At 35.9% G+C, this 26,840-nt stretch overlaps 6 protein-coding genes across 7 annotated transcripts; 2 read left to right on the forward strand and 4 right to left on the reverse strand.

The window, feature by feature from the left end:
- On the forward strand, positions 1-3,015 carry LOC147563298 (uncharacterized). Its single transcript, XM_086636344.1, has 4 exons — positions 1-469; positions 1,847-2,171; positions 2,359-2,488; positions 2,592-3,015. Exons 1-4 carry the CDS (start codon positions 145-147, stop codon positions 2,886-2,888), a joined length of 1,077 nt encoding a protein of 358 aa, XP_086492470.1. The 5' UTR covers positions 1-144; the 3' UTR covers positions 2,889-3,015.
- A 667-nt stretch (positions 3,016-3,682) lies between these two features.
- LOC147563299 (Mitochondrial substrate carrier family protein) lies at positions 3,683-7,427 on the reverse strand. Its single transcript, XM_086636354.1, has 6 exons — positions 6,868-7,427; positions 5,799-6,180; positions 5,443-5,639; positions 4,941-5,085; positions 4,170-4,323; positions 3,683-4,074 (listed from the first exon to the last, which is right to left on the reverse strand). Exons 1-6 carry the CDS (start codon positions 6,918-6,920, stop codon positions 4,046-4,048), a joined length of 960 nt encoding a protein of 319 aa, XP_086492480.1. The 5' UTR covers positions 6,921-7,427; the 3' UTR covers positions 3,683-4,045.
- Positions 7,428-12,645: 5,218 nt separating this feature from the next.
- On the forward strand, positions 12,646-16,487 carry LOC147563300 (protein COBRA-like). Its single transcript, XM_086636364.1, has 6 exons — positions 12,646-12,952; positions 13,998-14,077; positions 14,316-14,772; positions 15,229-15,388; positions 15,475-15,752; positions 15,874-16,487. Exons 1-6 carry the CDS (start codon positions 12,856-12,858, stop codon positions 16,164-16,166), a joined length of 1,365 nt encoding a protein of 454 aa, XP_086492490.1. The 5' UTR covers positions 12,646-12,855; the 3' UTR covers positions 16,167-16,487.
- LOC147563301 (COBRA-like protein 4) lies at positions 16,477-18,851 on the reverse strand. 2 transcript variants are annotated; one of them, XM_086636372.1, is made up of 6 exons: positions 18,594-18,851; positions 18,421-18,500; positions 17,758-18,214; positions 17,516-17,663; positions 17,123-17,400; positions 16,477-17,030 (listed from the first exon to the last, which is right to left on the reverse strand). In XM_086636372.1, exons 1-6 carry the CDS (start codon positions 18,700-18,702, stop codon positions 16,747-16,749), a joined length of 1,356 nt encoding a protein of 451 aa, XP_086492498.1. In that variant the 5' UTR covers positions 18,703-18,851; the 3' UTR covers positions 16,477-16,746. The 2 variants fall into 2 exon arrangements, with proteins under 2 accessions (XP_086492498.1, XP_086492505.1); XM_086636379.1 differs by lacking the exon at positions 16,477-17,030 and having other exon boundaries at positions 17,115-17,400; positions 18,594-18,756.
- A 1,179-nt stretch (positions 18,852-20,030) lies between these two features.
- ATE1 (ATPase E1) lies at positions 20,031-22,620 on the reverse strand. The gene is made up of 3 exons (XM_086636388.1): positions 21,939-22,620; positions 21,551-21,814; positions 20,031-20,418 (listed from the first exon to the last, which is right to left on the reverse strand). The coding sequence occupies exons 1-3, from the start codon at positions 21,973-21,975 to the stop codon at positions 20,204-20,206; spliced, it is 516 nt and encodes a 171-aa protein (XP_086492514.1). The 5' UTR covers positions 21,976-22,620; the 3' UTR covers positions 20,031-20,203.
- A 279-nt stretch (positions 22,621-22,899) lies between these two features.
- On the reverse strand, positions 22,900-25,355 carry LOC147563303 (cytochrome b5). Its single transcript, XM_086636396.1, has 3 exons — positions 25,069-25,355; positions 23,474-23,540; positions 22,900-23,304 (listed from the first exon to the last, which is right to left on the reverse strand). The coding sequence occupies exons 1-3, from the start codon at positions 25,153-25,155 to the stop codon at positions 23,051-23,053; spliced, it is 408 nt and encodes a 135-aa protein (XP_086492522.1). The 5' UTR covers positions 25,156-25,355; the 3' UTR covers positions 22,900-23,050.
- Between the last annotated feature and the right edge of the window lie 1,485 nt (positions 25,356-26,840).

Consider the following 26,840-nt stretch of genomic DNA (forward strand, 5'->3'; position numbering starts at 1 on the left):
GGGGCCTTGGGCTATAAGTAAGTAGTAGTAGTATTTAAAAGGCCTCAAACTCAACTTGTGTAGCAAGATATTGAGTTTGATTCCTCCTCTATACTATACTTTGAAGAGAGAGAGAGAGAGAGAGAGAGAGAGAAAAGCAGGACGATGAAGAAGACAAGAATTCTGTTTCAACTTTGTAGTCGTAGCAGCAATACCATCATGAAATCTACTCTTACTACTACTACTAATTGTTCTTCTTCTTCTTCATCCTTGTTGCAAATAAGGCCAACCCACCAACCAATTTCTACTTTAACAAAACTTCACAACCCACTCTCTTCTTCTTCTTCTTCTTCTTCTCTCATCCGGTCTCAATTTCTTCCCATACCCAACAGCAACTATTCTCTTTCATCTTCTTTAGTTCATAGATTCTTAAGCACAAAATCATCTTATAGTGATAAAAGACAGAAACAACAACTTGACCGTTTTCAAGGTACTGCTTGCTAGCTCCTACTACTTCTTCTTCCCCACTTTCTGTTTGTGTTGTTTATCTATGTTTTTAAGTCAGATTTCAATCTCTCCTCAAGAAAATATAAACAACCCTTGTTTGTTTAGATTACTTTTTTTGTTTATTGGTGTTCATCTATTCTAGCTTTGCCTGTTTGTTTATATATATATGTATGTATTATATCCCTCTTGGTTAATGGCGTTGTGGTAGATCACATCGCTATCTTACAGACGAAGTGCTTTCGAGCATTCTGTCTGTTTGCCTATACAAGTGGTGTCTATTTTCACTTAGCATCCCATGCAAGGGCAGAGTTAAGGTGGTGCCCAGTTGGTCAGTACATGTACTCTGTAATGCAGAGATCTCACGTTCGATACATCCAGGAATATTAAACTTGGGTATAAATAAAGTAGTTTATGTAGGCTTTAGGGCATTTAATTTGTCGGATTTTAGGTCCAGTAATATTTCGGCAGTTATAGTGCTTATCACATCGTCTCGATTATCAATGCATTGTAACGACTACCGTAGATCGTAGTCGATTTCTCAAAAAAAGAAGAAGAGCTAGGGTGGTGCAGTCCCTGGTTGTAACCAGGGTTCAAATGTTAGGAACTTATAGAATCTACACGTCTTACATTACAAAATTGAGTCGTAGCTTGGGTGGTAGGATCTTAGCCTAAGCGCGTACAAGGACACGGTGTCGATGCTCCTCCCACTCAAATTGTAGTTTTGTTTTTATTTTGTGCATTAATTCTGTATTAGTCTTTGCATTACGTATTAATTCTCTTTTGGTTCTTATTTCTGAACCAAAATTTTTTGACCTCTTCTTTTTAGTAAGTTAAATTTTATCCCTTTTCGTAGGCTACATACTATGTTATAGTTCTTTGTCCTCAAATTACCAATGATCACATACATTAATTTTAATGGATGTGAAATTTTTTAAGTGCTTCACGTTTGAACTATTATCTAAAATTTCACGTAGATATTATTTATCTAATGAGAATTTTTGGAAATACTTGTTTGAGTTTGGAAAGTTAAGTTACATATAAGAACAATGATAGAAAAATATTGTATTAGGCAAAAAATTACTTTTAAAATACAACGGGTTAGTGCATATACACTAAAAGTAAAAAAAAAAAAATTGTTCTCTAAGTAATTTTACCCTAGTCCGGGTTAGTTTAAAATCCTGACTCCGCCCTTGATCCTATGGGCTTTCGTGCTTGGGTATCAACGAGGGGATAATAGTGATAACTACTAAATCTTGGAGCGTTACAATATTCGACGTCAAAAATCCTTCATGACCTGCACAGAGCCACAGACATCATATGCTATGTTAGTGAAAGGAAGTTTTGTCTTTCTTATATGCAGATAAAGAATCTGAAGGGGAAGATACTGATGGACGGGAGGAGGAAGACGAGGCCGACCCCATGGTAGGTGTGTTTCATTATGGTTGTTCGGGTGGTCCTGGAAAACTATTCAGTATGCATCTGTTTAGATTTTTTTCACGTAAAGTAGAGATAGGGGATGGAGGGGGTGGTGGTGGAGTTGTGTTAGGAGACACTCTTTGGGGAAAACAGGCTCTTTCCATTGCCAATGAAGTCCTACTCCAATTCGGCGATGATATGAAGCTCTTCGCCTTCAAGATATATTCTAGCGGATACATTTATGTCAGACTCGATAAAATCTCAAACAAGTAAGCTTGGTAGATACTTTTATCTTTTGTTAGATTTTAACTTCCGAAACAAAATCAATGACAGGGAAGTTTGTTAGTTCTCAACTATGATCCATCAACATCTTACTCCTTTAGTAGGAATGATGCAGCAATGTTGTAATCTTCCATTTCTTCTCCGTAAACTCGTGGGTTGCTATATTTTTCGCAGGTATGGTCTTCCAAGCATGGAGGAAATAAAAAAATTTAGGGTTCTGTACGAGAAACAATTGAACCTGTACCGGCAACAATTGGAGGAAAGAGGAGAATATGCAGAGATACCCGACGATTTAGCTCTAGAGGTAACCTAAATATTCATACCGAGCCGATATTGACAAGTTATTTCAACAAGACATGATTTCTTCATGGCTTTAGACAGAAATAAAAACTAGGTTTGGCTTGTAGGTTTCCTCTCCGGGCGTACGATTACTAAAGGTTCCAGACGACTTGGATCGTTTCAAAGATATGCCAATGAGAGTAAGCTATATAGAAGAAGAGAACAAAAAACTGCAAAAAGAGGGAGTGTTTTTGTTGGAATCCTTTAATACTGAATCTGAAGAATGTACTTGGAGATTAGCAAATGTGAAGGAGAACAGAGATAGTTTAGGCAAAGGTAGACCGTTTGGTCGAGAACAGAAGGATTGGAGATTACAGATTCCATTCGAAATGATGAAGAAGGTGACTTTGTACATTCCTAACTAGCTTACTCACTAGATATCGTAACAATCGCTTGTTACCCCCAGAAAACTGAAAAGAAATGGTGACAGAACATTTCCAAATACAGTCTTGTCGAATTATATAGACTAGGCAATACAATTTTTTTCTCGCATGGATTTATCTCCTGTTATCTGTTCTTTCCGGGTATGGTTGGGATTTGTGTTTCCATTTGCAGTTTCCACATAATCGAAGGTTCCCTGAATTATGTTCTCGGATTCTGGCAGCCCTTGTTTTTGGGTTGTGGTAGTAACATTGCTTGGACAACGTCAGGAGCCTAGGGCCCTAGGCCATAGGTGTGCTTGTAGCCCTTGTTTTTGGGTTGTGGTAGTAACATTGCTTGGACAACGTCAGGAACCTAGGCCATAGGTGTTTACTCAAGCTTAGTACGTATCTAGGCATTCTTCGAAGGCTGGTGGAGTCTTCGTAAAAACAAAACCGCGTACCGCGTACCCATTAGGCTCGGGTCTGGTGTGAGAAGCGGATACAATATCGGCGTTAAAAAGAAACAAAACCCCCGCACCCATTAGGCCCAACACTGGACATCGAAATCAAAGACAGTATCGGTAACTGCGATAGCTTGGGGTTCTACAGATTTGGAGTCACTTTAAAATGTCCAAAATCCATTTCAAGTCATTTTGGTCAGTAAACTTCAGAATTTGAAAAGAATTCTGATGACTATCTTTGAGCAATTACACTGTAACAGACATGCTACCAAAACCCTAGTATAGATGAAACACAAAGGAGCTCCTGAAATGAAGAAGTATTCAATGAGATAAAAATAAGCCCAAATTCATTTCTTTCGTATTAAAATGAAAGCAGTTTTATTTATTGTTACAGGCTCAACAAAAATTCTACTAAAAAAAATATAATCTGCAATCTTCTAAAATGGGTAAAGAATCAACCAGGGTTCGACGAATCCAGTTTAATTAACACTGGCTTTGCTGAAATCCAAAAAACAATGTTTGTCGAATATAAGATTGTGTTATCTGGAACCCGAGCCACAGAAGAGTGTATTTTACAACAACCTTGATAATTATCATCTTGAGCATCATCAGGTTAGACTGAAAGAATCTGAACTTGTGAACAACGAATTGAGGGTCCGTTCCATAAGGACGAGCACGGGCCACTAATAGAAGAAATAATCAGATGTCATCTTTTGCACACAAGCGCTCTGAAAGAAAAAGAAAAAAGAAAACGAATATGGTTAATATAAAAAGTACAGTAACAGTTAGATTATTTTATCGATAGGAAAAGTTGTTTGAGTACTTAGATATTCGTAGGCTAAGATCATCGATGTTCCCCAGGCTGACATGCTGACAAACCTTGGACCCAACCCTCTATATAAACCTTTCCATCCATCCTCAACTATGAGTTTTTTGACAACTTGTCTTGCAGTTTCCCTCTTTTCGTGTCCCAATACCTGTAAAAACAGATGTTAGGAAGGCTCAGAAAAAAAACCAGTCACTCAACGGCATTTTTGTAAGCGCAACTATTAATCTTCCAAGATGGAATTTTTATCAGTCAGATAGTAAAGCAAATAAACTGAAGGCATTTCCTTTAATTGCCTTAATCAAACTAGGCGGGGTATTATCATGTTTAGAATGAAAAAGACTCGATTTGACAACAGGCGAACCTAAGCGTTCAGTTACTTCTTAAGCTTAGATACTGACATGCAAGAAAATAAACAATCAAGGATAGATACAACACGATTCCACAACCTAGAGCCAGTCTCAACTCTCACATATAATATGCAACACGTTATTGCATCTCAGTCTAATTCTCTAAATATATATTTCTGGTCTTCCTGCCATGCTCGTAACTCGTTAACATTCAGAGGACAGTTTTAACATGCTTGAGACTTACCTACTGCTCGTGCATATTCTATTAGTGCTAAAGAAAAGTGAAATCCTGTATACAGGCTTCATCCGAAAGATGAGAAGAGTTGGAATACCTTGAGTAGAGGATAGTTACAGTGTTAAAGATAAACGAATACAAAAAATTCATGTGAATTTAAGGCTCAGGATTCAGGAACATCACCTGTAATCGAGTCTTAATTGTATCCAACGGAGTTGTGATGCAGGAAGCAACTGAGCCAGCTATTATCCCTCCACCACCTTGAACTAATGCTACTGTCCACGGGTCAGGAACAGATTGTTTACCCTCAGTACCATAACCTAATGACCTGTCCAAAATACGAAAACATCAAGACAAAGGCTACCCGGATCAGTAAGTACACAAAATTTAGCTATCCGTAAATACAAGTATACAACATTTTTGCAAGACATGGCATGCGTTGGAGGATCATGAAGCTATTTCTATCTGGCCCATATAAACCACAATCACATCCCAAAGTCAGCATGTCACATAGTTGCCAGGTTCTGTAATAACCTTGTTGAAGACATAGTATGAATGGAAACATGATAAACAAGAGAATCATACTGTCTAAGAAAACCATAAACCACTTTGAAAACCTAATTTTCACTATAGGTTACTGCTCAACTCAACTAATCAAACAGAAGCTAATTAGAGAACATTTCACCTCCAGATAAAGCGTTGGCTAGAACCATAACTTGCCCACCAGACAGCACTAGAAGGTGAATAAGTCATGACCGATAGACTAAATCCTCTATATAATCCCCGAATTCCATCAGCTTTTATAATCTTGCGAGCGACATCAAGTCCACCGCTGTACTTTGCATGGGTTGAGTATCCTTGCACCATCAGCCTTTGGCTAACCTAACAAAGATTCGTTCATGACAATAATCAACATCCAAAAGATTAACAAAGTCCGACATTAGGACATCGTTAACAAACAGAACTAAAATAGTCTCGACATTCTCAACTCCATAAATATGAAAACTGTATAGAGGGGGGGTGGGGGTGTAGGAGAGATACCACGTCGATCGGGACGAACACAGCCTGAGAAAAAAGTGAAGATGTCATTCCAGCAATACCGTTTGCTATAGCTGCCTGTGTTGGTTCAGAAAACTTAAATGGTTCAATCATCTTAAAGGTAGCAACTTTCGTTGTCTCCAAAGAAGTCATAAAGATAACTCTTGCTGGGATTGCCCCAGTTATGACTGTACCAAACCCTCTATATAAACCAGGAATTCCTTCACTCTTAAGTAAGCCTCTGACAACGGAAAATGCACTTTTCTCTAAAGAATCTTTTGTAGCAACCTGCACCCTGGTCTTTACAACAGAGACAGGATATAAGGCCACTGTAAGGCCAGTGAAGAGACCAGCTCCTACAACATAGAACTTTGTTTTGTCGAGCCTGCATGTTTAGGAAGAACTTAAAATCATAAGAACTTTACACGACCCAGAAAGTAGCACCGTAAAAGAGAAGCGAAGAATCAAGATCACAACATACAGAACTGAAGCAAAGAACATCTTAATTATAACTCATAAGTGAAAAATAACTAGTCCTTGCCTTAATTTTAACTACTAAACGATTTCGTATCAAGAATCGCTTATCAAATTTTGATAAAATCCCCACGTTTATTCGCTTTCCTATTTACGAATTTGGTTGGTTAAGAAGAAGAAGTGAAAACAGGAGACAACCAAAGTTCATCAATTTATGCTGAAATTCATCAGAGTTCATACATTTCATTCAAAATGGACAACCCCATTACTACCCACTCAAGGATTCTACAGGAATTACAATAGCACGAAACCCTAAAAGACATTATTCTTCAGGATTGCAAAAAAATCCCAAAAGATTGTGGTATGGGACTATGGGTCCTATAAGCATCAAAACCCAAATTCCATTATTCTTCAAGATTGCAAAAAAAAAAAATTCAAAGCCACAAGTCCGATAATTAAAACCCTTAAATAGACAGATTAAGGATCTATGATCAGAGCAAGTAAGAACACAATTACTGTATTAAACGTTAATTCCATGATTAATAAAGAATCTAGACAAAAATGTAAGAATTTCAGAGAGAGAGGGAGAGAGACGTACTTGTCCCAATTAATCTCAGTTTGGCCGAATGCTTGAGAGCGAGAAGAATCCATGAGGAGATTAATGAATCCAATAAACTATTTAGCATAAGAGGAAAAAAGACTAATCTATGAAAACCCTTTCTTCAGCTACAAAATTAAAATCAAGAACCCCAATTTTCAAGAGAAAAAAAAAAAATAGATCTTGAATTTGAGCTTCTTTCTTCTCTGTTAAATGAGGCGTAAACAAAATCGCATTTGACACCTGTATTCTTTAACCATTCAAGAAAGAAAGAGTGAAATTTTCAGAGAAATAGCGGCTCTGGGTTTAAAGATTGGAGAAGAAAATAATTAGGTCAATAATTTTTTTGAAGGTAGCTTGGTCGTAATTTCGTAACAATGCGACCTTTGAATAAGGAAGGAACAGTTTAGGTTTTCCACACACAAAAAAATGTGCTTGTGTTGGCTTAATGAGCAAGGCACCCATAAAAAATGAGGAGTATTTTATGTTATAAAGTCATTATGTGACTCTTATGGAAATGGGTCCAAAGACTAACTAAATTACTAGCTAAAAAGCTCATCTATTTACTTCGTTTTATACCCAAGTTTAATAAATACTCCTAGATTTGTATTACGAAATTGAACCTGAGACTTCCGTAATGCGGAATAGATGCACTACCAACTGAACTACTAGTTATTAGCACGAGAAGACGTGATTATTTTTTTATTGCCACTAATTATCTAAAAAGATTGTGAATACATGGTACAAAATAAAATATAAGTCTTGTTTACAGTCAAACATTTGGTTATACCATATCCTTATCAATTAACCATCATCATACCATCATCATGTAATTTGATCTTGTATTCACATAATTAATGGAAAACGTATTAGATGCTTGGACCTTTTTCCTACATTAATTAAATCGAAGTGTCTCATCTCGAAGGTCAGTCACACAAGCGATTGATCAGTTCAGGCTGTTCAACTGGCGGTTGTTGGGGAACTCTACTATCTTTCTTCTCTATGTTTTGTAAAATCAATGCTATCATACCTATGAAAAATTTGTGCAGCTTTAATTTGAGTAAAGTAATCAACCATGAAAATCAAACTACTTAAAAAGGTTTCTCCTGATGTTATCAATTCTTAGACTAGTTTGATAGTGATTTTAGATAACTAGTGGTAGCTAGTGAGCCCTATGAAAAGTATAGAGTTGACCTTATATCATATGGCGTGTCTATATCATATGGCGTGTCTATATCATATGGCGTGATAACTAGTGGTAGCTAGTGAGCCCTATGAAAAGTATAGAGTTGACCTTATATCGGGAAAAATGGCAACCTGTGCCTTTAGAAAGTAAAGTATAGATTGACCTTATATCATATGGCGTGTCTATATAAAGTTATACATAAATTTTTGGGTGCCTTTAAAATTTCGTATGGCAACTATATTATTATACCATTTTTTTTTCTGTAATCTATGTTATATTCATGATATTTTTAGTTTGCCATTTTTCCCGACCAAAACATAACTAATTTTTTTCAAGTCACAAAACTAGAGTTGGGCATTTCTACTTTATACAATATCTGATATCTCACTATAGATTTGTCACTGGCTAGGGTTTGACTTCAATGGCTCCTCACAAAGCAAAATTTCGATATGTAATTGCAAATCACATATTGCAACAAATTTTGATATGATATTTGTAGTGATGAGATCTTGTCATAACCTACCACCTTATTAAAAAAAAATGCTTGAAAACAATCTAACAATAAGAAAGAAATCAAATGGAAACTTACCAGATCGGGTAAGTTCACTGTGAAATCTATGTACCAACATCTTAGCACTAACAATATCAATCAAAATCCTAATCAGCAGAACTGGAAGTTCATCTGGTCTATTCCAACTATTCCTCGGGTAAAAATCTTCATCTGGAAAATCTGTACTAAAGCCCTCCCTGTTAGAGAAAGAATAGGAAAATACATCGATAATAACACTAAATGTCCGAATTGTATGAATACCGAAACAATCGAACATGCACTTTTACATTGTGCACTGGCAAAGAACGTTTGGTTTAATTTTAATATTATATCCGAAAAAATAACATCTATCTCAGATTGGATCTTCTCGTGGGAAGAAAATACCAATCAATGCTACACTAGTGAAGATATTCACTTCGCGAGCATACTCTGAATTTTATGGAAAGTAAGATGTGACCACTGTTTTCAACATGAGATTAATGATCTTCATAAGATCATCAGAATGATCAAATCATTTCCAAAAAACAACAAAAATCCTGAGAAAATCAAACATAAATCCACTGAAAAATGGCAACCGCCTGCAGAACATTTCATTAAGATCAACGTTGATGCATCATTTATTAACGTAACATCCAACACGGGAATAAGCTTAATAGCTCACAATGCAGATTCAAATTTATAGAAGCTAAAGTGAAATCCTCGAGGGCAAGAAATAGTGAAGAAAGTGAAGCAATGGCAATTTTATATGACATGGAATGGGCGAAAGAACAGAACCACAAGTCAATTATAATAGAAAGCGACAACATTAACCTTATCAAGCACATTCACAATAGTAAACATTCAGTTCACTGGCAATCTTTAATCCACCTCTGAAGAATACGAGAAAACAGAAGCAATTTCGATGTAGTTCAATTCAAATTCACAAGAAGAGAACTCAACTCGCAAGCAGACAAGCTGGCAAAATGGGCTAGAAAGAAGAATAGAAGCAAAAAAGTGGAATAATGTTCCTTGTATTTTAGTTGATAAATATTGTAATAACGTTTTTAGTAATTAATGTATGGAAAGTTCAACAAAAAAAAAAAAAAAAAAATCAATATGTAAAGTCCAATTATTATCATAGCCCCTTTTAAAAGTGTGAAAGACTGTTTTTCATAAGACAAATTTGATAGAAAATTTGTGAGGGAAAGTGACATTTTAATACTGAAGTATTTGGAATATTACAATAACAGAGAAAAAAAAGAATAAATTTGAAAAGGCTGCGACTTTGGAGAATAACGAATCATCTCCGGGGAATAAATTTTCTAGAGAATTCATGTTTTTTAATATATTCTCGGGAGCATATTATATTTTAGTCCAAAAATTCACTTGATCAAACATTTCTTCCTAATCTTCCGCTTCACCACAACAACTTCCCACCACCACTATTCTGGCCACCACTATTCCGACCACCTCTTATATTTCCTCTTTAACTCACGGTCGCCCTCTCCCTCTCTTGTTGCTTTCGTTATCTCTTTCTTTCTCTCTCACTTTCTCACTCTTTCTCGCTTTAACTAATTATCTCTATGTAGTTCTCACTCTAGATCTCTCTCTCCCTCATTATCTCTCTCGTTGTAGACACATCCTTATCACTATCTATATCTTTCTTTCTCGTAGTATCTCTCTCTCTCTCTCGGTCAGTATAGATCTCTCTGCGGAAATCACAGAGAGTTCGTGGCCATGTAATCTTCGAGGAGGGTTTTACTAAAAACCCTCTTCGATGTCAGGTTCCGACGAAGAGAACGCTTCCCTTTGCCAAAGCGGTGTCTTTGTGAGAGAAGGAGAGAAACAATGAGAGATTGAGAGTGAAACAGTGAGAGATCGAGAGACATAGTTAGTGAGAGTAAAAGAGAGATGAAGTAAGAGATAAACAATGAGGAATCAAGAGAGAGACTAAAAGAAGAAGAGGCAAAGAATTAGAGAACAAGAGAGATGGTGCGAGACAGAGGGAGAGGGGGAGATAGATCCATAAGAGAGAGAGAGAGAAGATGAAAATTAAGAGGCAATGTTTGATCAACTCAGTTTTTGTACTAAAAAAAAATATGTCCCCAAATTTGTTTATTGTCTTAAATCTTTATTTTACCGAGATTTTTTTTTATTTTTCAAAGCAGTAGGCTTTTCTGAGAATGCTGATACAACAATAAAAACAGTCCTTCTCAAAAAAGAAGGATGCTACTATATGCAACTTCAGTTTTGCTAAGGACAACTATTAGACAAAAATAACTAAATAAAACAAACTAAAATTGTGTCCTAAATTGCTAACAACACCAACACCAAAAATCAAGTACAACCGAATCTCTCTTCCATTCTATACACAACTCTAAAAAAATTATTACACAAAATAGCTAAATTAATTGAATTTTGTCTTAAATTGCTAAACCCAACACTAAAAGAAAAAATATCAAATATAATCAAATTTTTTCTCAAAATTCAAATTTCTATTACCATAATTAATTATTCATAAATAAATTTTTTTCAAACATTAAACTAAAAAATTAATCAAATATTAACAAATAACAAAAAGATATTATATTCCAATCAGAGCATTAAAAACTATAATTTGAGGTAAAATCCAAAGAAAAAAAAATCAAATATAACCGAATTTTTTCTCAAAAAATATTGGGTTCAAAGAGATAGAGATAGTATCTTTTGTAATCCTAATAAGTATGACTTAGTCAAGCTTAGTTTAAATTTTGGTTCCTCGTATATTTTCAACAAAAAAGAGTCCCAACGGATATTCATTCATAAATCACCAAGTATCCGACAGGTATTTATAGATTAGAATTTTGGTTTATCAAGTCCAACGGATATTGTTCAACAAAAAAAAATCTCATGGGATATTCATAAAATCATATAACATAAAATCACTATGTATATTTTTAAGTTTAATTTAAACTTTAATAATGTATATTTCATAAAATCATACTACATAAAATCATACTACATATAAATAATGTATATTTTCTTAAAACCTATAACACGTTTAAGTATTTTTTAACATATTAGATAACACTAATACAACCAATTATATTTTTGTTTGATAATTTAATAAAAGAAAAAATTGTGTCTAGTAAATAATTTTGGGAAGTTAAAACATAGTTATATTTAGCAATTAGCAATCTATGATTCAAAAAATTATTTGCTAGATAAAACCAATAAATCGATCTTTAGTGTTGTTTAACAATTTAATAAAAAATAAATGGTTGTGTCTAGCAAATAGATTTATATCCTCGCAATAAAAATAGATCAAATGGTGAGATGCAGATATAAGCCAGTGTCCCGTCTTTATGTTTGGAATAAATTTAATTTTGATCGAGTGTCGAGAACATTCTTCTGCAGTCTAGAGATGCCCAAAAGAACCAACATTTTCTTGTTTTAAATTGATCCGACGGACAGTTTGGTTAGATATTCTAATCATTAAAGAGAGAGAGAGATAGATAGACAACACACGGACACTTGATGGCCCCGTAGAATACTATATTAATTAGCCCAAACACTAGGTAATTATTGTCGGCATTTAAGCTTGCTCTTTTTACCAGAATACCCTCTTACTTCAACTATTTTACTTTTGGCTTTGTCTTTATTTCCTTTTTCTTAATTAGGTCTCAAATGTGAGTCAAGCTCTAAATCAACTCGTTTCTAGACTATCAAAAATCGTTTTTACATGAGACTATCCTCACACGTTTCCTCACGTCTAAAGTTTTTTGAACTAACAAGTATTTTCTTTTTTTCGAGATGTGGGAAACATGTTTGGTTTTCTAGACCTAACTAGATCTGATATCATATTAAATTTACAGTCATCCAACTTAAAACCAATAAGTAGTAGTAACTAGAGATGAACTATTTTTATCAAAAAAAACTAGAGATGAACTAGACAATATATCACCATATTTGCCCATTTGCCATTTTGGTAAATACATGCAAGAAGAGGAGCATAACAATAGGTAGCATCCAGTGAGGATCTGTTTGGATGCCATTAAATTAGTCTTTGTTTAGATATTAAAGTACACTTGTTTTATTGAAGTCTCCTCCTACTTTTGATTTCCATATTATATTACTCAGTATTAAACTCTTAAGAAGCTCTTATTATAAGCTTCCAAGTGAGTAAAAGCAATCACCCACACACGTTTCCTTCTTCTGATCATAGATCTCATTCTCTCTCCAAAACTAAATATATAGAAGAATTAAAAAAAATATATTCTATTTTTCCATTAAAATGGGTTATCTTCTCTCATCCAGATCTATTTCCAACTTCACTAGTTTCATCATTTCACTTGGTTTCTTGCTTTCATGCTTCAGTTTCAGCTCAATAGGTTTGTTTATTTGTCTGTCTTTAAGATTTTGCTTTCAAGTTTGTGCTTTTAATTTATCTTCATCTTCTTTCGGGTAATTTTTTTGTTATATTAAATGGGTTTTGATTGTTTTAGAGAAATTTTATTCCTTAATTTCTTGATTAATTTGGCATGTTTTAATATGGTGTGACTACTCTTGATAATGGAAATTTTGAATTGTGTTTTCTGTTTACAGATTTAGTTTTTTTTTTTTGTGGTGAATTTGATGTTTTGAGAAATGGGGAGATGATAAGACTTCTACTTTTTTTGGAAAATGATAGATCAATGGAGTAGAATTCCCATTTTCACCATTATATCAACTGTGTTCATTAAGTAGTTACCTTAATTTATCACTCTTAGTTATAGCTTTGATCCTTGGGTTATTCTTTATTATGGAATTCAGTTTCCAATTGAAGTCTGTCATCAGGAACTGAGATTTTCTGCTGTGAGAATATCCCGCACGAAAAAGAGTATTTTAGTAACCAAGAATATAATATCTAGGTCCTCTCCAGTCAACGCTAATTGGTTTTGATGGACGATTACAAAATTAACATGGTATCAGGCCTCTGACCTATATGTGACAGCCCTAACAACCACACATGCTCTACGTCACCCAACAAAAAAACATGTGTTACGTTCAAATAACTCGACAAGGAGGCGTGGGAGAATATGTATTAGTATAATATCTAGGTCTTCTCCACTCATTGCCGACTGGTTTCGAGTAGGACGACCACAATATTCACCTATAACTTTTAATCTCTTACATGGATGAAATAGATAAGGTTCTAGTAACAATCTTGAGGTGTTTCATTTGCAAAAACTATGGAACGGTACAGAATTTTCTCTTTCTATTTATACGAGGCGTATATGATAACATGAAGAAACTCAATCTCATGGATTTGGGGTTGAACTTAATGTGGAAAAGAAAACTAGTAGTATTAAACTTGTTATATCTTGTCAATAATTTTAGGTGTTTGAATCTTTTTCTATGGAGATTTACACTAGCTTTGTTTGTTGGTTTATTCAGAAGCTTATGATGCACTTGATCCAAACGGAAATATCACAATCAAATGGGATATCATGCAATGGACTCCAGATGGTTACCTCGTAAGTGATAGTTGAACTTGATTCTAACGTCTCTCATTCCGATATCAGTTTTAACACTTGCTATAGCGTTTTTAAGTATTATACACCATTATATATATTTTCCAAGTTCTATGCAGTTTCAAATCAGTTGCCGTTTAGGGTTTAGGGTCATACTCAATTTCATGATTTTTCAGTCTAAACATCTCTTTTGTTGTTTGTTATCCCTATAAGTTTCAAATTGTGAACCTATTGCATACAGGCCGTTGTTACAATGTACAACTTCCAACAATATCGTCATATCCAAGCTCCGGGATGGACAATGGGATGGACGTGGGCAAAGAAGGAGGTAATTTGGAGTATGGTAGGAGCTCAAACGACAGAGCAAGGGGATTGTTCAAAATACAAGGGGAACATTCCACATTGTTGTAAGAAAGATCCGACGGTTGTGGACTTATTACCAGGAACTCCTTATAATCAGCAAATAGCAAATTGCTGTAAGGGTGGAGTGCTTAATTCATGGGTTCAAGATCCTGCAAATGCAGCAAGTTCTTTTCAGGTTAGTGTTGGTGCTGCTGGAACGACAAACAAGACAGTAAGAGTTCCGAAGAACTTTACGTTAAAAGCACCAGGACCAGGATATACGTGTGGTCCTGCGAAGATTGTAAAACCAAGTAGATTTTCATCACCAGATCAGAGGAGGGTTACCCAAGCACTTAGTAAGTTAATTGCAGAAATTCTACAGTCTTTGCAATCATAGAGCAATCATAATTAATCGAAAAACCGACTTTAGAACGGTTAAAGGCCGTTGGGTCTAGCTCTCCTTGAAAACCGGCTCGAAAGCATAATTGCCTAAGCTTATCTACTTTACCAATTTTAATGTCCCCATGCGAGGTGGTTTAATGCTCTAATAGCTTCCCTCAATGCCAGTGCTGGAGTCACTTGACATTCCCACTCCACACATGGCGAAGGTTACGAAGTCTCAACTCATCCCTGAACTAATAGCTCTGATACCATGTTAAAAGCTATTGGGCTTAACTCTGACTTGCAAGGAAAGGATTGCCCTAGACTTGTCTACTTTACCCATTTTAATGCCTTATGTGATGTGGGATAATGCTGATAGAAACCATCGATGATCTGGTTTACTTTTTTCTCACATGTTCATTTTATTGCAGTGACATGGAACGTTACGTGCACCTATTCTCAGTTTCTTTCTCAAAAGACTCCAACTTGCTGTGTCTCTCTCTCATCCTTCTACAACGAAACAATTGTCCCCTGTCCCACTTGTACTTGTGGCTGCCAAAATAACATAACTCAACCAGGAAGCTGTGTAGAGTAAGGATAAAACCTTTCTTACCATTTCTATATCTCTATCATTACTTGTAAACTTTCCTTCTAAGTATGATGGTCTTCTTTTACAGGGGAGACTCGCCATATTTAGCTTCGGCTATTGAACGTCCTGGTAAAAACAACTTTTCACCTTTAGTTCAGTGTACTAGCCATATGTGCCCGATTCGGGTTCACTGGCATGTGAAGCTTAACTACAAAGAGTACTGGCGGGTGAAGATCACAATCACAAATTTCAATTACAGGATGAACTATACACAGTGGAACATGGTCGTTCAACATCCGAACCTTGACAATATCACTCAGATATTTAGTTTCAATTACAAACCATTAACTCCTTATGCTTCTATTAGTAAGTACTATCCTCGATTTTTTCAATGAGACTAAGAGAGAGAGTATGAATCTGATACTTTTTTGCGACATATGTATGTGGTAGTAACGAGTTCTATAATGTTTTACTTTTCGTGGTACAGATGATACTGCCATGTTATGGGGGGTTAAATTCTACAACGATTTTCTCATGCAAGCTGGCCCTCTTGGGAATGTACAGTCAGAGATACTTTTCCGGAAGGACAAGTCAACTTTCACTTTCGATAAAGGTTGGGCTTTTCCTCGAAGAATTTACTTCAATGGTGACAATTGTGTCATGCCACCTCCAGAGTCCTATCCATGGTTGCCGAATGCTAGTTCCCGACCGATTATTTCCTTACTTGGTACTATCACGGCTCTCTTGACATCTTTCACATTATTATTAACCTATGCCTAGTAAAGTTAATCCGTGGCATATCTCTTCTTATGATGTGTTACTTTACGAGACTTCCCAAAATCACGACAAGCTAAACCGTGGGCTTACTGTATCTATGGCAACTGAAATGGGTTCTTCTATGTTGAGCCAAATTTCATATTTTTGTATATCTACTCGCAGCTAGAAATCTCTACCTTTTTGTGCTCCACTAGTTGTTATATCATCTTAATTAATTTAGTTAAGTGATCTTGTTTGTATGAAATCGACATGTAATATATCGTTCTTTCAGTGTAATAATCCATTCACACAGTAGAATTAATTACTATTATTATTTTGATCAAAGAGTTCATATCTATTATTTTATATTCTGAGTTCTATTACAACTATCATAGTTTCGAACAATTAGAATGTGTACATAATAGACAGTTCAGAATTTAGTTCCGTATTTTACAGGCTTGTGATCGATAAAAAAAAAATTCAGTTCGATAATACCTGCATAAATCGTGTAAGCTATGGTGATTCTGCACCCAAAATTGACATTTCGTTTTCGCCGTAGGAGCTTCTGAAGGTGGTGTTTCTTCACTTCCTCACTCCGACTAGATCAAGCAATAGCCATAAATAGGAATACGAAAGTAACAGACAATGTAGTGAACCCTAGTTTTCTTTTGTAGGCAGAATTTGGAAGATATGGGTAAGTATCTGGTGGAGGTAACATGCATTCATCACCATTAAAATAGACCTTCCTCGGGAAAGCCCATCCTTGCTTTAGTGTGAAAGTATCCTTGTTCTTCTGGAGAAGAACTTCTGACTGTAAATTTCCGGCTGGTCCGGCCTCCATTAACAAGTCATTATAGTACTTCATGCCATAAAACATACCCGTATCGTCTGCATACATAAAAGATCGAACAATATCAGCCACTGTTATTTTCTTTTAAATTATCGTTGTATTTGATATTTTGATGTTTCTGTTTACTTACTTATGGACTCGTAAGGAACGAGTGGTTTATAGTCGAAACTGAAAACTTGGGTGACATTGTTGAGATTCGGGTGCTGAGCCACAAGAGTCCACTGTGTGTAGTTCAGTCTGTAGTTGAAATTAGTAATAGCGATCTTGACTCGCCAGTAGTCCTTGTAGTTGAGTTTAACGTGCCAATGAACCCTAACCGGGCACATATGGTGCGTGCACTGCAGAAGCGGTGTATTATCCTTCTTTGGCGTGTTTACTCCCACGACACTTAGCAACTTCGAATCGCTTCTGTAATATCATGCACCACATAATGATTTAGATACTCGTATAACCGTTACCTACAAACTATGAAAACTGAATTCGATATCATTGAATTCAATTTAGGATTTAGTTGAGTTCTTACTTGATACAGTTATGTTTGTTTTGACAACCACAAGCACAAGATGGACAAGGAGTAATTGTCTCATTGTAGAAAGATGAGAAAGAAACACAACAACTAGGGTTCTTCCTTGCCAGGAACTGTGAATAAGTACATGTCACATTCCATGTCACTGCAGAAACAAATAATGAATGAATTACCCAATTACCCATTTCCATCAAAACCCTAAAATTCCTGCAGAACAACCTGTTTGAGTAGAAACTTACTTAATGCTTGAGTCTTTCGTCGGCGATCGGGTGTGAGGAAGATGGTGGGTGGAACAATCTTTGCCGGACCACACGTGTAACCAGGCCCTGGCCCGAGCAGAGTGAAGTTCTTTGGTACTCTAACTGTTTTGTTTGTAGTTCCTGCAAGCCCAACGCTAACTTGAAAGGCTGAGACAGCTGCGGATGGATCTTGTCCCCACGATGCGAGAACTCCGCCTTTGCAGCAATTGGAAAACTGTTGATTATAGGGAACTCCAGGAAGCATGTCCACAACAGTTGGGTTCTTCTTGCAACAATGTGGTATGTTTCCTTTGAACTTGGAACAATCTCCTTGTTCTGTAGTTTGGGCTCCATTCATGGTCCAAATTACTTCTTTCTTAGCCCATGTCCATCCTAAAGTCCATCCTGGACTCATTATATGCCGATACATTTGGAAGTTATTCATCGTTACAGTCGCCTGAAAGACAAATGAGTATAAACGTCGTCAGATCTTTTAATTATTCGAGTTGCTTAAAGCTTTTCTCGAGTCATATAGACTTTCATGTCGGGCACTGTCGGCCTGAAGCGGCCTGTGGTCTTGTCAGCCCGACATGTCCCATGGCTTTCAAGTACTAAGTAGTAGTGGAATTTTTTCAGAGAACTAATGAGAGGAAGAACACTCACTACATATCCATCAGCAGTCCAAGACATTATGTCCCATTTGACAGTAATGTTACCATTTGGATCTAATGGATCATAAGCAGCTACAGATATAACATAAACAAGAACACCAAATTAAAATGAAACCGAAAATGAACAAATTTCAAGAACTAGGAAATTCAGAATTGAAAATTTACCTGCACAGGAAATAATAGTGAAAACGAAGAAAAATGAGACGGGTAATCTCAATTTTGCAAGTGAATGGCATCGGTGGTGTATCTGACGGTCTTTATCTCCGATTTTCATTCTGAATCTGTTGATTTCCAGTGCTTGAGTTTCTTCGACGAGCTCGAGATTATAACATAAAATTCGTTTGTCCGTAATGTATGAGTTTATAAAGGAGAAATAAGTTGTACCTACTGATATTGTTAGGTGTCATTTCTTTCTCAATCTCTAAACTTTTCCTTTTTCTGATTTTCATGACTTAGAAGCAATGTCTTTGGTGGGAATTGAAAAGAAAAGAAAAGGCGGGAGGTTTTTTGAATATAACGGCCTAACGGTTACTTTACCTGTTAATAATATAACTTTATATGGGTATTTTGTGATTGTCTTGAATTGCTTTGATAATCTTGCCCTGTACTAAAAATGTAAACTATCACTACTTTTGTTCCATATTTTCTTTTTCGATAGCGTAAGACTCAAACCCTAGTAATGCCAGTAGAGAGAGACCCATATTACTGCTCAATCATGAGCTTTTCAAGCTTCACGGTGAAGCCATTACGATCCGATAACAGTATAAAATACGATATGTTCCAAGTAGACTGAAGGGTATTTTGGTCGTTTGCAATTTCGGTTTAATAAGATCTGTCATTTTCTCCTTAAGTAGTATTATCATCAACTTCTTTTTTGTATTTTAATCTCTTTGAGTTGGAAGAAAGAGTTAGACGCAAGTATGTATATGGTAGGTACAACTAGGAAGTGCCCTTCTTGATGAAGACTACTCAATTGTATTCAAATGATCTATAAACACATAAATGTGTCATTTTCGAAATGAATTCTATAACAAGCAAGCAATTACCGGTGTTTCTCAACAAAAAAAAAAAAAAATCTGCTATTTTCTTGTAGCTTCTGGATTTATCTTACTTCAAACCAATGAACATTGTGCAAAACTCTAAAACTCTAGCACTTTCTACCGGTGCAGTAAGCCAGTAATGGGGATGTTTTTTAAGCTCAACCAGATGCAAAAGCACCAGGCTATATTCTGACGAGGTTGCTAACGTCAGTCTGTCAGTGGAAATTTTGGTTTAGACTGCAAAATGGCCATAAATGGAATGAAAATCCAGCTTCTCATTCACAGACTTTGATTTGATATCTCATGTGTTCTATGTTCTCTTAAAAATCTAATCCGGGGTTTGGGGAGTGGGTCTTTGATGATAAATTTCGACGGAACCTCTCTCGGGCAACCTGGAAAGGATGGAATTGAACAAAATCTTAGCTTCTATATGATGCCTTCTTAAGTTTCTGATTTTCCGCGAGGGTATCAAATAAATTCATAGAGCATCGAGCTTGTTTAAACCAGTACTTTTCGAACTAAATAGATATAAACCGTTAACCCACAAAGCCAAACAACAAACTGCAATTATGTTTGTACTGATATTTCTCTTTCTGCCAGAAATCAAATGTCATCAGAACAGGCAACTCTGAGATTCGATTTTGAATGTACAATTTGATGATAATACAGCTAGCTAGTTTTGGAACCATACAGATTGAAAGGAAAACGAGAACCTAGTTCGAGCTATAATACCATTTAAGAATTGTTGTTTTCTTTCAAGGCCTCTGCTTCTGCCCTAGCCATGGGATCATCCTTTTCAGTTTCATCTTTCTCTCCTTCTCGCTCATCGGCCAATTTCTTCCTATGTAATTCCTCTGCAGTTTCCAATGCAGCACGATTTTCTGCCTGTAAACGTTGCATTTCTTCTTCTTGTTGTTGACGTTCAAACCATGTGTCGGCATCGGCCCAAACTGAATGAACAAAGGGGAAAAAGAACCCAACAGTTAGAAGTAAAGCTTCAAAATCGAACTATTTATGATATATTAAGTGGACACTGGACAATTAGAGTGATTTATGAGAGAATAAAGTAACCCTGACAGAACAGAACAGCTACAAACAACTTTCTGCCAAAACTAAGTAAGATTAGAGAAATCCAATTAAACAAAAAGCAAAATAGGTTGCACATGTTTGAACGAGAGTAAGATTTGCACGTGCACTTGGTTTGCATGGGTTAGTATGTCTTTGCAGAGGTTTGCACAGGTTTGAAAGAGTAAGATTTCAAAATTGCATAGAAGTAGCAATTACTACGCATCGGTTTGCACGTAATTGCAGGGGTTTGCACAGGTTTGAACGAGTAAGATTTTGGCATATAAGTAGCAATTGGTGCAGATATGGGTTTGCACGTTATTGCAGGGGTTGCACGGGTATGAACGAGTAAGATTTGCACAAATTGTCATATAAGTAGCAATTGGTGTTCATGGGTTTGCACATAATTGCAAAGATTTGCACAAGTTTGAACGAGTAAAATGTGCACAAATTTTCAAATAAGTCGCAATTGGTTCGCATAGGTTTGCATATAATTGTAGAGGTTTAGCACAGGTTTGAACGAGTAAGATTTGCACAAAGTTTCATACAAGTAGCAACTGGTTTACATGGGTTTGCAGAGGTTTGAGCGAGTAAAATTTGCATAAAAGTAGCAGTTGGTGTGCATGGGTTTGCACGTATTTGGAGAGGTTTGCACAGGTTAGAACGTATTTGCACACGTTTGTATAGGTTTGCACAAATTTGAACAAGGAGCCAAAGCGTAAAAAGAATATCCCGGGCATGTCCTTAAACAAACAACGACACGAGTTTGTATAGGTTACGTTTGCACAAGTTCGAATAGGAAGTCTAAACCTAAAAAATAATGGACATGGTGGAATCCAAGCATAACAAAATATCAGGCATGTCCTTTTAACCAAGACCAACTCAGAAGTATGGTATTCTGACTAATTTCACATTAAATTAAAGGAACTCACAATTAGAGAGAGTAAACCCTAACCAAAAAAAAAAAAAGAGTAATAAAATTTAGGGTTAGGGCAAAAAAAGAAGAAAAAAACTTACTTGGTTGTGCAGCCCAACCGGTCTCACCACCCTTAATCTTTTCAGGTAAGGCGTAATTAACAGTAAGAACTCTACCATAAAGTTCAGCATTATCCATATTGTCCATAGCTGCAGCAGCATCTTCTCTCTCAAGAAAAGTAACGAATCCGAAAGAACGATGTTTCTGAGTAGCTTGATCTAATGGTGTTTTTACATCTTTAATGTCTCCAAATGGTATGAATGCTGAATGAAGTATTGTTTCATTCACTTCTTCTGCTAATCCTCCTGTTTCATTCAATTTTCACAATCAATAAACACATGAAAGATTCAAATATTTTAACCTTTTTTGAAATTATTGATGAAATTTATAACTAGGGTTTTTATCGAAATTGCTTGTTTGCTTGCTTACCCACATAGAGAGTAGTCTTCTGTACTGCCTGCGCCATCTCTCTCTCTCTTCTTCTTCTTCTTCAGTGAAGTGTTAAAGAGCTTGGGGAAGACATAGGGTACTTTTGAAGACGAAGCTGGGGTCGGTTTAGACATTGTTAGTAAAGCCCATTCTAATTTTGGAGGCGCTACAAATCTTACAAACTCTATTTGACTATGAGTTTATTTTTTTGGCAAAACAAGAAAAATTTCCGGAGAATAAAATATCAAAAGGTGAAAAACCAAAAAATTTCCCCAAACACACCTTTCCTTTATGTCAGGCCGGAATAGTTATCGACTGGAGAAACTCGTCGGACTCCTCATCTTTCTTCTCTCTCTCCAGTCTATATTAGACGAAGCAGTCTGGTTCTACCAAATGAAGTTTCGTCTGGTAGATCCAGACAAGGGTTCCTGCGAACAGGCCCTCCCCTTTGCCGGAACACAGTGAGAGAATAAGAGAGGGAGGGAGAGAGAGAGAGGGAAAAAGAGAGAAAAACAAAAAGTGTTGTCCGAGTCACTGGGTGGAGATGCCCCCAGAATTGGTGCTGGAGGTAGTCGGAGTTGATGGTGGTAGTGGAAGAAGACAAAGAAGGAAAAAGAAGGGGTTGTGATGTTTGGAGGAAATAAAATATTCTAAATTCTTTTTGTTTATGCCATAAACTTTGTGCCCTCTACTGGAGCAAGACCCCATGTGCTATTTCCCTCTTATTAGGATATGAAATCTGACTCAAAAGTCTAAATTGAATGGAGTCAGATTTCAGTTGCTTTTCATCTGACTCATAATATTTGACTTGTCTGAATGATTGTACACTTCCAAAGGAGGCAGGGTATGATAACATCACAAGATCACAGCAGAGACAAGAGACCTGAGAAGTTTATTCCCTCTATTTTCGTTCCACCATTCTACCTGTAAACAGAACAATAAACTCTGCAACAAGCATATATTTGATCAAACTGCCTATTTTCTCAATCAATCAAATATTATTCTGTCTGTTGATCAAAATTCTCAAATATGTAGTTTATCATCATCAATTATGACTCGACGATCTATTTTCTTAGAAGTTTTAAGCCGCTTAAACAAAACATTTGTTGTTTTCACTTCTTACGCGAATAAAATATTCCACCTACGACAGCAACGCCAACAACTGCTACCGGGATGGCCCAGTACTGTGAAATTAAGCCCTTCAACTTCTCGACAAAACCCACTTCCTGTTTCTCTAAGACATCTTTTTTGACTTCTTCGATATTAGGAGAAGTTGGGTCCACCTCTCCGATACAATAGTCTTTCATGAGCTTTATCGCGTCTTTACTGTGTCCGGCATCTTCAAACTCGTCAGTCGCATCTCTCCCTTCATAAGAAAATAAAACACAACTCTAAGTATTAGATATTTAGATTAACTATTTACATTTTCGATTTAAATATCAGATACTTCCACCAAACAACTATGTAAGTTTGTAAGAGAAGAAGAAATCCACGCAAGTTATGTAATGCTATAAGCTAGAGAGAGTGAAAAGTACCAGCTGATTTGATTAGGACATCATCTCCACCTGGGTGTTCGTCTAAATAATCCGTCACATCGTATACCTGTTAAAATCGATAATACGATTAAGAGAAGTATCGAGAATATGCTTTGCATAAGAATAAATAGTTTAGTGGTGATATGTTCTAATGTTCGTATGATTAGAGAGGAAAGTTGATGTTGCAAGCTTCCGTTCTCATATGGTTTCAGGATGTACCATTATTGTGCACAAGTAATTACATTGAAATGGGACATGAATGGAACAAAACTTTGCATCCAAGTATGTGGTTGGTCGATTCTGATCAAACCCAATATGTCATTTCACTTGTCTTTATGCATCAAAACGGATTTTTTTTAATTTAGTAATTGATATGCGAATGCGAACCATATAAAAGTCATAGATCTTACGTTTACTACATCCAAATTCTGAAGTAAACGTGTAATTTGAGCAGAAAACTTGATATTGCAAACTATTCGGAAAGACAAGATCAGAAAAGCCTCTTGGTAAAGACCCAAAACATAACCAGCATATCGAGTCCATAAGCTAAAAAAGAGACCTATTTGCACTTGTTCTCGTAGCTTACTCAAAGAATGTGGTCGATATTTTCAAACATTTAGTTAATAATAGTTTAGAAGTGAAACAACTCATATTCAATGGACAAACAACGAACCACTGAGAATGGGAAAAACCACTTCAAAAGTCATTTTCCACTCCGTAAATGACGGGAATTAAGAGGGTCGATGGAAGTAAGAGTACGAAATATAGACAAGTTAAGAAAATTTCATGCATATAGTCATGTTAACAAATAACAAGGACATCAAATGCTGGTATTCAAGACCCTCTTAATGAACAAAAATGGATGTTTTTATTGAGTTAATGTCTATAATATAAGTAAGCGACTAACGAGTATAGAAATATTAAAATGGTGTAGTGTGGCATAACTTGTATACAATCCACATAACGAAAATGAGCGCTTACGACAATAGTGGGATCAGTGTTTACATAAGCTCTACCCCATTGGGTTGACGAGTTGCTCATCTACCAACCCGTTTTTTCAGTAACCTTCAAGACATAGTACTCTAAACTTGCCATCGAAATCTGACTTATCTAATTTAGTTTGTAAAGACACATAGGGTTAACCACTTAATCAGCTGAGCCATTAACTACAATTACTCAGCTGACAATTAGGAAAATTATTCGATATCATCGTTGAACTGAAATACTTTGACAATGAGGCATCAATTCAAAAGATCTTTCCCTAAAACCAGAACAACTAAGAGACTTTGTGATTTATATACCTACCCACTACTGAAATCCAAAATTAAGTTGGATCAAAAGCATAAATCCTCCATGATTTAACAGTAAATAACTAGTATGAAGAAATCAGCAACAGAAAAATCACCAAAACCCTACTAAACTTTTACAATATGAACTCATTCTTTTAATTCATATAAACAAGATATATAATCATCAGATACATAAACACAAGAAAACCCATGAATCAAAAAAACCCATGAAAGATAAATGTCAAATCTATTCAAATGAAAAGAAGAATGAAATTGTTTTTGAAGGTGCAAAGTTTATTTGTATACCTTTCCATCAACGATGACCCAACAATCATCCCTAGATTTGTGTTCAGAGAGTTCTTGCCAAGTGAAGAGCTTTGTTAGGGTTGGCATTTTTGAGGAAAGAATCCACCAACCAACTACCTCCTGATTCTCTCTCTCTCTCTATATCTCTTTGATGATTGGGGAAGTTACTTTGGGAGTACTGAAACAACAAGTCTGAAATAATAATAATAATACCTAAAAGCTTGGGGAATAGGTTAAAGACTTATAGTATTTCAGAGTGACAGTCTAAAGTTATTCACTGGAGTGGCAAATTTGGTGTTGGGCCAAATACTAAAAATCATTGATGGTGGTGGGTAAGATGGGCCTGTGGACCTCCAAATTGATTATACCACCAAACTCCAAACACTATGGGCTTAACAAACCAGGCCCAGTCCACTTATAATATGAGTCAGAAAAATCTTATGAGCAACAAACCTAGAGCTTGGGCTCTCACTGGGCCCAATAATGAGTTTGATGATAGGGGTGAACAAATCTGGGCCCAACCGATCGAAACAAGCCGGACCGATCAAAACTGGATCCTTTTCCGCCTAAGTAGAATGAGCATCATTGATTTGGTTGGATTCCCGCTTGAGCATTTTGATTCAAACCGTACCGAACTGATTATACATCATACATTAAAAATGATATATATTGACTAGTCTATAGTATTTTTGAAGTGATGAAGTTTTTAAAATTTCTTAATAAAATCAAGTTGTTTAGGTGCTTTACGATAATACCATTTTATGTTGAGATAAGAGTGAAATTAGCAATGTGGTGAAATTCATGTGACATGGATCATATGGATTTTACAAAATTTATGTTTTAAAAATGATTAATATTTTGGGTACGAACCAAACTTGGTTGAACTTAATCGGCCAAAATTTTGTGATTGGGCTTTGGCTGACCCAAAAATGGCCGGAGACCGCGGATACTCACCCTATTTGTTGATGAGAATTATGGGCCGAGGCGCCTCTAAACTAATTTTGCCACCTCAAATCTGAACTGTCAATATCATATGGTCATCAAACAAGTTCCAAGTCCAATGATGATATATGTTAGGAAATCCTATGAGCAGCCAACTAAATGTATACGACAAAAAGGGTGAGTGTATTTATAATTTCGCAGCTTCAACGGCTCAATTTTTTATCGAAGCGATATCGATTATTTTGAGCCCACCATCATTATTTATGAATAAGACTTTTACAGAGATATATGATTTTCTTGACATGGATGACTTTTACAGACCAACAAGGGTATGGTGGTTTAGTTTCATGGGATGGTTGTTTCGGTTTTTAAATGGACCTACTTCTCCCGACTTAATCGGGCCTAAAATGGGCTACATTAGGATCCGTCGTGGATGCTTTATAAACGACGACAAAAAAAAAAGTATTTATCAAACAATTCTCAAATAAAATACATGTATTCTTATCTTAATTTCTTTTAATAGAAGAAAATGTATTAGAGGGAGACAATTAATTGAAATATTTTTAACCCATTTTGAATAACAAAGAGGAAACCGATCAGCTAGTATTCAATTGACCAAGCAAAGATACAAAAAGAATTCTAAGAACAAAGTCACAACCCGCAAACCTTTTGGAAGATAATTATTGTTTTTTAAATTATTGCAAATCAAGAAAAGTTAAGTACATTAAGAATTAAATTTTGACCAAAATTAGGTTGAATTTCAATGAACCTATCTATCATCTATGTATGTTAATTTGCATAAATTTTGCAATCTAAGAAATTTAAACAAG

This window comes from Eschscholzia californica, unplaced genomic scaffold, assembly GCF_041429995.1.
Source record: "Eschscholzia californica isolate CP2 unplaced genomic scaffold, dmEscCali1.0.p SCAF_1, whole genome shotgun sequence".
Lineage (NCBI taxonomy): Eukaryota > Viridiplantae > Streptophyta > Magnoliopsida > Ranunculales > Papaveraceae > Eschscholzia > Eschscholzia californica.

Excerpts from the sequence above, each read along its gene's own strand:
- LOC147563298 (XM_086636344.1), top strand. The coding sequence starts at position 145 with ATGAAGAAGACAAGAATTCTGTTTCAACTTTGTAGTCGTAGCAGCAAT. Across the intron at positions 2,172-2,358 it reads CTCGATAAAATCTCAAACAA|GTATGGTCTTCCAAGCATGG; the intron begins GTAAGCTTGGTA and ends TATTTTTCGCAG. Across the intron at positions 2,489-2,591 it reads CCGACGATTTAGCTCTAGAG|GTTTCCTCTCCGGGCGTACG; the intron begins GTAACCTAAATA and ends TTTGGCTTGTAG.
- LOC147563299 (XM_086636354.1), bottom strand. The coding sequence starts at position 6,920 with ATGGATTCTTCTCGCTCTCAAGCATTCGGCCAAACTGAGATTAATTGG. Across the intron at positions 6,181-6,867 it reads ACTGAGATTAATTGGGACAA|GCTCGACAAAACAAAGTTCT; the intron begins GTACGTCTCTCT and ends CTAAACATGCAG. Across the intron at positions 4,324-4,940 it reads CAATTAAGACTCGATTACAG|GTATTGGGACACGAAAAGAG; the intron begins GTGATGTTCCTG and ends CTGTTTTTACAG.
- LOC147563300 (XM_086636364.1), top strand. The coding sequence starts at position 12,856 with ATGGGTTATCTTCTCTCATCCAGATCTATTTCCAACTTCACTAGTTTC. Across the intron at positions 14,078-14,315 it reads GGACTCCAGATGGTTACCTC|GCCGTTGTTACAATGTACAA; the intron begins GTAAGTGATAGT and ends TATTGCATACAG. Across the intron at positions 15,753-15,873 it reads AACTCCTTATGCTTCTATTA|ATGATACTGCCATGTTATGG; the intron begins GTAAGTACTATC and ends TTCGTGGTACAG.
- LOC147563301 (XM_086636372.1), bottom strand. The coding sequence starts at position 18,702 with ATGAAAATCGGAGATAAAGACCGTCAGATACACCACCGATGCCATTCA. Across the intron at positions 18,215-18,420 it reads GGACTGCTGATGGATATGTA|GCGACTGTAACGATGAATAA; the intron begins GTGAGTGTTCTT and ends TTTGTCTTTCAG. Across the intron at positions 17,401-17,515 it reads AACAAACATAACTGTATCAA|AAGCGATTCGAAGTTGCTAA; the intron begins GTAAGAACTCAA and ends ATGATATTACAG.
- ATE1 (XM_086636388.1), bottom strand. The coding sequence starts at position 21,975 with ATGGCGCAGGCAGTACAGAAGACTACTCTCTATGTGG. Across the intron at positions 21,815-21,938 it reads GAAGACTACTCTCTATGTGG|GAGGATTAGCAGAAGAAGTG; the intron begins GTAAGCAAGCAA and ends TGAATGAAACAG. Across the intron at positions 20,419-21,550 it reads CGGTTGGGCTGCACAACCAA|TTTGGGCCGATGCCGACACA; the intron begins GTAAGTTTTTTT and ends TTGTTCATTCAG.
- LOC147563303 (XM_086636396.1), bottom strand. The coding sequence starts at position 25,155 with ATGCCAACCCTAACAAAGCTCTTCACTTGGCAAGAACTCTCTGAACAC. Across the intron at positions 23,541-25,068 it reads GGGTCATCGTTGATGGAAAG|GTATACGATGTGACGGATTA; the intron begins GTATACAAATAA and ends CGATTTTAACAG. Across the intron at positions 23,305-23,473 it reads TGTCCTAATCAAATCAGCTG|GGAGAGATGCGACTGACGAG; the intron begins GTACTTTTCACT and ends TTTCTTATGAAG.